The 11093-nt window shown below is 39.8% G+C and overlaps 1 protein-coding gene across 3 annotated transcripts; it reads left to right on the top strand.

Annotated features, from left to right (window-relative positions):
* Positions 1 to 170: 170 nt before the first annotated feature.
* On the top strand, positions 171 to 3270 carry LOC307038482 (uncharacterized protein). 3 transcript variants are annotated; one of them, XM_079679883.1, is made up of 8 exons: positions 171 to 265; positions 342 to 392; positions 545 to 662; positions 996 to 1112; positions 1235 to 1426; positions 1672 to 1824; positions 2096 to 2295; positions 2464 to 3270. In XM_079679883.1, exons 2-7 carry the CDS (start codon positions 366 to 368, stop codon positions 2293 to 2295), a joined length of 807 nt encoding a protein of 268 aa, XP_079536009.1. In that variant the 5' UTR covers positions 171 to 265; positions 342 to 365; the 3' UTR covers positions 2464 to 3270. The 3 variants fall into 3 exon arrangements, with proteins under 3 accessions (XP_079536009.1, XP_079536008.1, XP_079536007.1); XM_079679882.1 differs by having other exon boundaries at positions 176 to 265; positions 342 to 433; positions 1684 to 1824; XM_079679881.1 differs by having other exon boundaries at positions 176 to 265; positions 342 to 433; positions 2464 to 3260.
* Positions 3271 to 11093: the final 7823 nt, after the last annotated feature.

The raw sequence follows: 11093 nt of genomic DNA, 5'->3' as shown, positions 1-11093 counted from the left end.
ATGAGAGGTATGTGAAATATTTTGTATCACGTACATTTATATTTTTTATATTTATAATACTGAAGTAGTACATATCTAAGCTATACTGTTTATTATAGTAGTATGTAGCCTCTTTGCACAACAATTTCAGCAACCTTTTACCATCAGATTATATGGAGTGGGAAGAACCGGGAGGGAGCAGGGATGACCGCTGGGGAAGAGGTGGAGCAGGTCAACAGCTACCTGTCCCGTTGTGCCCTGACAACAAAATACATGTCCAAAGCAGGTGAGTGGAAGGTTTTGCCCTATTATTGCATACTTTTTTAGATGACACATCATAACCTCATTATTGCTTTCAAAAGCACGACTGGACATGCTCACAGTGCATGCAATGGGATGGAACAGGAAAAAAGGTGACTCCCTTCATCAGGCACTTTCCACAAGATATGTGAAGGTGAGCATCCTATTAAAGGTGTTGTTGTGTCCTTTGTCATTTGCACATTGCTTGTTGTTAATAATAGCAAGTTTTAATCTTGATGAATGTCCATCGTCTACTGTTTATCAGACTAGTAAGAGGCTCCTGGAAGAGACTGCAAGTCTTGAGGAACTCAAGACGGAGCTACATTGTGTCTCAGATGACATGGTGTCGACGTGGATTTCCGACGTGAAGGAATGGGCATCTGGTAAACACGACGAGATAACACCAGCTACATATCATTGTCCATGACTGTTTGAATTTACAGATTTGATCCTAAAGAGCAGCCAATTTTAAGGCAATAAGGCTGATTTTTCATGCCACGTAATGGGACCCTCACTGGATTTCAGTAGACAGGGACATAATCTTCAAGCAATAGCAAGCCAACTATGTGTCCATGTTTATCTCTGATATGTTCCAGTTTCCATAGTTGTACCATCAATTTGTGTTAAAAGGTGTTAAATATGTTGCACAACTTTGTTTCTCAAAACCGTTACGTGTTTTGTAACAGTACATTTTACTGCCAATATTATTTCTACAGGAACATCAGAAACATCGGGTACTTCTGAAGACATCCTTCAAACAGCACTGCAGCAAAGCATTGAGGGGCTTTACCTAAGTGTGAGGCAGCGGAAGCAATCCCTTTACCGACAGAATGGTATAACAATATAATGTTTTACTGTAGGTTGCAGATTCAACCTACTGAATTATATATATTTTTTGCACTTGCAAATATAGTTTGTCTAATATCCCTATCCCACTACTTCATGTCTTTTTCAGACAGCATCAAGCTCCGCCATCGACTTCGAAGGAAGCTTGCAGACGACAAAAAGCGCCTTAATCAGGAGGTACTGAAGTACAACCAGCTGGTACACGACTCTGCCAGAGGCATAGATGTTGCTGCGGTGGAGCATTCCCTCTCTGGAGGGAGCATCATGTCCGCGCTGTGGCCATGGGAAGTTCATGGCATGGGTCAGTTTTCAGATATTTCATAATAATTTATTTGAAGTTCTGTTATATGAAGGTATACCTTGCTGAGTTATGCACATATCATGTAGAGTGTTAGAACTCTCATTTAGTTTAAGGGTATATCTTAAGTTTTCTTATTGTGTATACATTTGATTATTTTGAAAGTACATGTTTGGAGTTTTAAACATATTGTTATGCTATAATGAAAATGTGATTCATGTATATACATAACTGTGATTGGATTTTAGCTAACTTTACAGCCAAGAAAAAGATACTTGATCAAGTCATGCTTACACGGAGACTGCAAGAGGAGAAAGGCATCCTATTGTGGGAGATGGCGCAGCATTGCACATGGTTGCAGAACATGGCAGTTGCTCTAAAAAATAAGGTGGCTGAGGAAGGTAAGTTGAAAGCAAAACTTCACCTACCTTGTAAAGTATGAGTTTTAAAGGAAAAAAAGTCAGCCCAAATCATTCTTGGTCACAGAAATTGGATGGAGTATAATGGCCTTTGCCCATTCGACCCGGCCATTTTACATAATGAAGTCCCTTGACAGTGACAATCATCTTTATATGTACATGGGAGAGAATATACTCCATTGAAGTGCTCTGGCCTCGTGAAGCAATCTTACTTGATAGTATGTCCATATAACAATATTTCGTGTATTTTCAGATGTAGACAAGGGGAATGGAGGACTTGGGTGCACCCTAAGAAGGAAGCATGCTGAGGCGTTGGAGAGGTTGCAGGTGGTACTGCAGCAGTACAAGACTGCTTTAGGTCCTGATGCTTGTTTCCTTCAACATGAAGAGGAAAGTCAAAGTGGCCTAAGCAGTCCAGACACCAGTGAAGATGAAGAAGGAAACATAATTTAGGTAATTTACTTGTGAATCAATGTACAGTATCTTTGTTGATTTAGCCTCAACCTAGACATGTTGCTGTTACTTTTGTATTCATTAATGCTAAACATACATTGTGTATTCAAAAACCTCAAATTTGGTTTCTGATCTGCCCCTCTTTTTTGTTTCTCTGTATTTCCCCAGATTGCTGCTGCTCTCATGCACGAATATCCGCCAAGACTTGATTTGCTATCAGAAATGTAAATACTTTACTGACTTTATATTTAGAGATTGTATTCATACTCCTCAATGGAAGATCACCCTTGAATATGTTGACCATGTGACTTTTCCCTATGCCGCAGCATCAGGCCAAACATTTCACTTGTACACAACTTAAATTGTATTGAAGAAAATGCTCAGCGTCCCTGGAATGCATCCTGAGCAATGAACCATTCACTTTTGATCCTTTTTGAAACACTAGAATGTAAATTCCTAAATCTCCAAGTATATCTTGCTGGTTACCATACAACTTGGTGAGCACATCATTGTCCAAGAGCAGGAGGTCTTTCCCTTTTTTCCCAGAACGGGATGCCTATGCATTATTATTTTCGATCTCTTATAGGATTTACCTGTCATTAACTTTATATGACTGCACCTGTTACCCCGCAGGCCAATAACAGCTTTCCTCTAATTGTTCACTTTTGTTTCTTTTGCGTTACTTGCTTTAATTGCTTTGTCAGTTATATTTCCTTTTTGGTCTCCAGCTATTAACCTGATTGATTGAAGTACTTCAATCAACATGTACAATGCAAAGTCTTTGAGGATGTATAATTAGGGACATTGAGATAAACAACAAATAGTTTATTTGGTGAATCACCTCATTGTTGTTCTCAAAACCAAATAATACATTGTTATAAATTGTTATATTTGATTTATACATAGAATGTACATGTTTAATACACCTAGTTAAATCATAAAAAAATTGTTGTGTTGTATGATTTCTTAATACTGTATGTTATAACCGCTTGCATAACTTGATTTTATGTTCTGTTGTCCATGCTTTTCATGTTAGACTAACCCCAACGCTCTAGAGCAGGGTTCCCCAGACTACGGCCCGCGGGCCGCATACGGCCCGCCACGCCCCTTTGACCGGCCCTCCACCTCTCTGAACCTCACCATTTGAAATGGCCCAAAGAAGAAAGAAAAAAAAAGAAAAAAATTATAAAATAATTTTTTTAATATTTATTTTAGTTGTCCAACTTGTTTTGTGAAATAATAACATGACTCTCCAAACGAGGGCGGTAATCGCTGTTCATTCCGTCACCTGAGATTAGAACTCGAGGCCGTCAGTATGTAGTGGCCAGAGCGGCTCTGGTAGTGGCCATGAGCCAAACAGTGGAACTGTCAATCAGATCGCCAGCGCCTCTATCACGCTTTAAAAGCAACGTTATGTAACGTTTTGGTTGACATCTGTTACATTTGCATCTTGTTTTTTTAACACTAAAATTTTTTTTTATTAACCATTTATATTTTATATAATTTAATATGTGTGTCTGTATTATTTATATGACGTATGTTTATGACCGAATTTCCGCCACCTTACAAGCTGATCGAATTCATGCGCAGAAAATATTATGCTACAGTTGAACAGCAGTGTAATGGCGTGCAGTAAAGTGAGGAAAATTGACAGAGAGTGTCGGGTTTTTAAAGAACAATGGACCAAGGATTATTTTTTTGTTCCATGGAAGGACCGTGCCATTTGTATTATATGTAAAGAAAATGTGGCCGTGTTTAAAGAATTCAACCTTCGCCGCCATCACGAAACCCGGCACAGAGAGTATGCTAGCTTGAGCGGGCTAGCGAGAGATGATAAGGTTCGGCGTCTGAAAGGCGGACTAGCTGTTCAACAGGATGCCTTCCTTCGTCAATCCCGGGTCAACCTGGCTGCTGTCCGAGCTAGCTACAAAGTAGCTAACCTACTGGCTACCCACGGCAAGCCGTTCACAGACGGAGAATTCGGGAAGGCCATGATGCTGGCTGTGGCCGAGGAGGTGTGTCCCGAGAAGACAGATGCCTTCCGTGGGGTGAGTCTCTCAGCACAAACGATGACGAGACGAATTGAGGAGATGGGGGGAAACGTGTTTGACCAACTGAGAGAGAGAGCCGCAGAATTCAAGTGTTTTGCTTTAGCCATGGATGAAAGTAATGACGTACAGGACACGGCACAACTGTTGATTTTTATTCGTTGAGTCAACACACGTTTTGAAGTGTCAGAGGAGCTGGCATCACTGAGAAGCCTAAAAGGCACAACAACTGGAGAAGACCTTTTTGTCGAAGTGTGCAAAACAATGGGCGAACTTGGTCTGCAATGGGCTAATTTTGCCAGTGTCACTACAGATGGTGCGCCTAGCATGGTCGGATCTACGAGGGGTCTAGTAGGGCGCTTGAACGGCGAGTTCGAGGAACGAGGTCTCGCCCCACCGATTCAAGTCCACTGCCTGATTCACCAGCAAGCGCTGTGCTGCAAAGTTTTGAAGTGGGCGTCTGTGATGAAGGTGGTTGTGCACTGTGTCAACTACATCCAGAAAAATGGGCTGAAACACAGGCAGTTCCAGGCCTTTCTCTCCGAGCTGGGGTCTGCTCACCAGGATGTGCTGTACTACACCGAAATCCGGTGGTTAAGTCGAGGCAAAGTATTGCGCCGTGTCTACGACCTGCTGCCCGAAATCAACACCTTCCTCCAGTCTAAAGGTAAAACGGTACGGGAGCTGACCGACCCGGAGTGGAAATGGGACCTCGCGTTTTTAACTGATGTGACTGAACTGTTGAACCACCTCAACCTACAGCTCCAAGGCAAAGGGAATCTCATCAGCGACAAGTATTCCCACATAAAAGCATTCGAGGTCAAACTGCAGCTCCTTGTGCGACAGGTCCAAAAGCTGGACTTCACACATCTCCCTGCCACCCAAAGCTACTGCGCCGAGAAACCAGCCGCCCCTTTCCCAGTCGCGAAGTGCAAAGATGCCCTGGAGATGCTGCAGCGAGAGTTCAGTGTGCGCTTCCGCGAGCTTCATGTCAACAACAAAGACATAAGTCTGTTCAAGAACCCCTTTGCTGCTGACATTGAAGACGCACTTCCCTCTCTTCAGTTTGAACTAGCCGAGCTGCAGAATTGTGATGTCCTTAAAGACGCATTCAAGCCTGACCACCTCCTTGAGTTCCATGCTGAGCTACCAGAGGGCACTTACCCAAACATTAAACAACATGCTCTGAAGATGTGTACCATTTTTGGCAGCACCTACACCTGCGAGCAGACGTTTTCCCGCATGAAGCAAATCAAAAATCCAACGAGGAACAGACTCTCAGATGAACATTTGCATCAAACTTTGAGACTGGCAACCACTAGGCTACACCCAGACATCGGACTTCTCACCAGCCAGAAGCAAGCACACAGTTCACACTGATATGGTAAATATACTGATTTTAACTATTACAATTTTATATGGCTGTAAACATGAACTATGATTTTTTGATGAAATATGATTAATGTTTTTAATGAATTTTAATGAATAATGCTACACTGTATTTGTAAAATCACATCACAAGGAACAACAGGCAGCATATTTATGTAATTTACTGAATGTGTCCAATGTCATCCCTTTATGCCAGGTTTCCAGGCAGCAAGAGAGGGGACTGCAACTGCTGACCTCAAAGATCACTGCCCATCCATCCTTCCTTCCACCCTGGCTACAAGTACCAATTCAGTTCACCTACTGCACATATTGCTGACTTCCCATTCTGTTAGTCTCTTCTAGTTTAACCTGCCGAGGGTTTACTGCTCAGTCTCTCCTCCCAATCTCTTCTCTCAGCATCTGCCTCTCCATCGTTGTCTCTCTCTCTCCCTCTCTCTCCTCTCTCTCCTCTCTCTCCTCTTTCTCCTCTTTATGCACTGCCCCTCATCTCAATCTCCTATTTCAAAGGGATGATAATTTTGCTGTAAAAGTGTTTGGGTGCTCATTGCATTTTCACCTTGAACAAAAAAAATCTCACCTGAATATACAAATAAGAGTTGGTTAGTTGATATATTGTTCACCAAGTTTCTTGTCTTGATGATTTCTCATCTCACTGTAATATAGGCCTACCATTTCTATTGTATCACTCATAAACTGTCAATCACCATGTTTTTCTAACCTTTCCTTGCTATTTTTACATGGTTGTTATTAGAAAATAAAAGGAATACCTGTGGTATTTCAAATTGAAAAACATGTGAAGTACTCACTTCTTTTGCAAATCACTTGTAATGATGAACTATTTTGTGCTATAAATTATGGCTATAACAGGCAGTGGCCTAGTATACAGCCCACATGATCGATCCCGGCCCCTCATCACAGTCAGGAACGATAATGTGGCCCCCAGAGAAAAAAGTTTGGGGACCCCTGCTCTAGAGTCAAGACATACACCCTTATGTTGGCCTTTTACTTGTATTGTGGTGAAACACATAAGTAAACCATTGCCAGAGAGGACCATTTTATTGTTTTAAAAACAATGTTATTGATGTGGTTGGTTGATGAATAAATATAAATTAAGCATACGTCTGTGGTACTTTTTGTTGTTTACATCACACTGCATTATAATGCGTTTGGAAATAAATTCATTTAGAAGTAACAATATGGGTTACTACTTGAATATTTTTGTAAAGAGATGATCCTCATCCGGAACACTGGTTGTTGGTTTAAGATAAGATAGAACTTTATTGATCCCAATTTGGGAAATCTTTGCGTTGCAGCAGCATTAAAACACATGGCATTATACAATACAAATAAAAAGACAAGAAATAAAGAAGAAAATATACATGTTGAATTTACAAGTGAGCAATAACAAGATATGCAAGGTATTATATTTACATAACTATGTGACAGATGGAATATTAAATATTACACTGAATATGTCAAATGTACAGTGAAGAGAGAAACTATGGAGCAGAGAGTTCTCTTCCAGCCAGAGGTGATTTGTTGTACAGCAACACGTTCTCACTCCCAACCCGTCACATGTTGACGGACGGTCAGGGCCCCTCCCCGTCACCGATTTGCATAGAGCTCCCTGAACGTTGGTAATAGACACGTTGGGATCGCGGCAAAATGCTCTCCGCAGATCCATTCTCACAGCGTTTATCAACCTTTTTCTTACTCAATATTAAGCCACGCTTATTGTTTTTACTTCTTTATTTTAATTGAATAATGTAGGACTTTTGTTGCCGTCAGTTATGGGGAGAGTAGGGGCTCACAATACTGAAATCTGTATTGTTTCATCGTTTTTTCCTTCTAATTTTGTATTCTTTTCTAAACCACACACTGTTATTTAAACAAACCCACCCATGGACAAACCCCGTGATAGTCCTCAAGCTCTGATTGGATGTTTGAGTGTGCGCCGAGGGTTACGCCGAGCGTCGAACAGCACTTTGAAATGGGATGGAACCACGGCAGACTGTCCAAAACTGGATTTTCACGGGTCCACCCCCTCCCCCACCCCGTCCCCAGAACTACAAATGTAGTAACTGTGTAGTAACTACACACTATTGTGTGTTTCGCAACATGTTCTTTGACACGTCTCTGCTCGGAGTTGTAGTTTTAAAAGAAGTTTTCATATTTCCCATAATAAGAAATTGCCAGTATTAAACTGTGTACATCCCTGGAGGTTTAGGGGATAGGAAAAACTCACATTTAAAACATATAATTAATAAACGGGGGAAAATTGCTTGTGCCCATAATGGGCAGCATTAATAAATAATAAAATAATAAATGTAAATATAATATATATAATATAATATAAATAATATATATATATATAATATAATATAAATAATAAAGCTCGTCTTCTATATATACCCACATGCCAGCTAAGGTCAGAAGAGCTTTATTTAACAGCTCTTCTTATGTCTGTGACCCCTCCTGTTGTAAATTGATAAGCCTGAAACATGCACTTGTCAAGGTTCAGAGGCATATTTTGCAAATATGGCAGTAGCCATCAATCATCTTAAGATAATATATACTTTATTGATCCCAAGTTGGAAACATTTGCGTTACATCAGCATGTGTAACAGTTGTAAATATGCAGTGGTGTTTATTTGTAAATCATTTAGTATAATCACACAAATTCTGTGTTTTATATTTAATAATTCTGTGTTCTTTATTTATTGAATGTTCAATACCTGACAAGGTCGGAGATGAACAACTTGGGTCGCAGGTTCCTCAACAGTGCATTACAAGACATCGATCAATATTTGTGTATACCTCCACCATTAAACTGTCATATTCTGCACATTTCTTATACTATCTACATACATCTTATAAGAGTATAATACCTATGTATAATATCAGTTAAAATAAGTGCTTAAACATACAGTAGTTAACATTGCAGGAAAGCAATATATTAGTACTTTGTCAGGCTTAATATTTATACCCCCAAAGCTTTTTTCTTATTCAAAATAAGACCTTAACCTAAAGTATTCTTTAATGTTTAAATAAAGCCTTATTAGTTTGTCTGTCTGTGTTTCCTATTAATATCTAATAATACAAATAATACATTTCAATAACGTGCTTTAACCACTAGGTGTCCCTTTCTATCAGCTGTGCACCGTTATGGTGTAAATATACCAATATACCGATTGGGTCAAATATAAAAGTCAGCCGAATTAGTATTGATACTGCAAGAAGTTGACCGTCCGTCCGTACATGTGACCGGTTGGGAGTGAGAACGTGTTGTGTACAGAGTTATTGCAGTGGGCAGGAATGTTTTCCTGTATCGGTTCCTGTGACAGCGGAGCTGCAGCAGTCTGTTGGAGAAGGAGCTCCTGTCTGTCCAGGTGGGGGGGGGGGGTTATCTGTCTGTCCAGCTGCAGGTGGAGAGGATGGGTGGGGTTACCCATGATGGAACCAGAATAAGGTTTGTTGGCTTACACGCCTTTCATCGTAGTGGAAAATGTTGTCATATGCAATATGTTTGGATAGTTTCACCATTGAAATGCGTTTGATAACACTAGGTGCTCTAGTGCCAAAGTTGTGGCCCTAAAAAAATATCAACTATTCATTTGTATGGCATCCAGAGCTTCCACATTTTAGGGAATATGTTTTTTGATTTAAAATATCATCAATGTCATAAGCAATGGTTACATTAACACCCTCCTATTGTATTCGTTTTCCCCCCTTACTTTGGTGTTCGCGGTCAAATTTGACCGGTCCTGTTTTAACTGCTATTACATTAACACAAAAACCATGAATTTCATTTTTGAATTTCAAATTTCATTCATTTCATCAACATTGTATGTTGAGTTGGCACCTCAGCTCAAAACATACAAAAACACAGAAGAATAGAAAGTTAACCCATTGAAATGATATGAGAGCAGTGCTACAAACTACAATTCCCATTAGATACGCGCCCAACAATCGTTACGAAGTACACAGAGCTGACATATTTGTAGTTCTTCCGGCGTGTGTGCGTGGACTCGTTCGACTTATCTTGCGTTGACGGCCGTATAGGCTCCATTCCGTTTCAGAAATCCGTCAATCGGGCGCGATCCGAAACCAAACCGTGTTTAAAAAAATATAAAATACAAATTTGCACTTTTGCCTCCTTAGCAACGGCAGTATCGTTTGGGTGGCGATCTGAGTTTGGGTACCGTATCTGTGACGTGACAAAGGGTCGCCGTGACAACGTGGTGATGAGATGTGGATAACTTTCCAGATAAAGACCATCCTGATACTCGAGTTGTGGTTTTCAATAAGTGAAAAAGAAAATTCAAAGTAATCACTACCATTTTAATATCTCAAGCATTTGTCCCCAAAAGCTTTCAAATGTAGTAGCAAAACCAGTGATCCAGATCAGGATCATTTTAATTAGGCCTATAATTAAATGATATAATAATAATACATTTTATTTTTAGAGCGCTTTTCTGAAACCCAAAGACGCGTTATATGCAAGCCTACCTCCAAAGCGTTATACTTCGGAAGTTAAACAAATTAGATAAGGCAGTGGATGGCAAAGTATCAGATTTCACACATGAATATGCTTAAAATAGGTTATGGTGTTCCTATCACTGACAATGAAATCATGCAACTGTAATTTCCTAAAAAGTCAAATGCATTTTGGTGGAGGTTTTCATCTTATTTCTAATAGAAACATATTAAATATGACTCAAATGGAGCATATAAACAAGAGAACAAACGTGCAAAAACAAAACTGGTGTTCAAATAACAGATTTTATTTGTATGCATTATCCCGGAGAATTCTTCGGCTGCCAGGAATGAGCCCACTCCTTGCCACTGAAAACAGAATGGAATAATGTTAGTTACAGTTACTGGTTTCGTCTTTCCGAAAAGCATAAACCATGTGTGAAGCAAACATCTTATAACTCAATTTATATAAGTAAATGTTTCATTTACCATTTAGAAAAAGTGAACATATAAATGAAAACAAATGTTCTAGCAAACAATAAAAACAAACAAAAACACATACATTAACAACAATGAAGTTAAACAATCATTTGTTCCTACACTACTTCAGCTGCTTCAGAATAACAGCAGTGAAATATATAAGAGGACTGGTGGTAGATGTTTTGCATTTGTTAAATATCATGTGTTTGTTCCCCAACATGGGACTACATCAGATGACATGAAGCCAAGTAACTGGAAGATATATACCATACTGGACTGGGCTCCCACTCCACCAACATTTCTGCTTTTCCCGATCAAGAGAAGAAAACAAATCTCTAATTTCGGAAAGACCGAACGCATATTAGCTATTTAGCAAACAATTGTGTTGGAAGTTTGTAAATCATA

This window comes from Notothenia rossii (assembly GCF_949606895.1).
Source record: "Notothenia rossii genome assembly, chromosome: 1".
NCBI lineage: Eukaryota > Metazoa > Chordata > Actinopteri > Perciformes > Nototheniidae > Notothenia > Notothenia rossii.
Note: the sequence above shows the minus strand (reverse complement) of the source record. Positions and strands in the feature narration are given on the sequence as shown.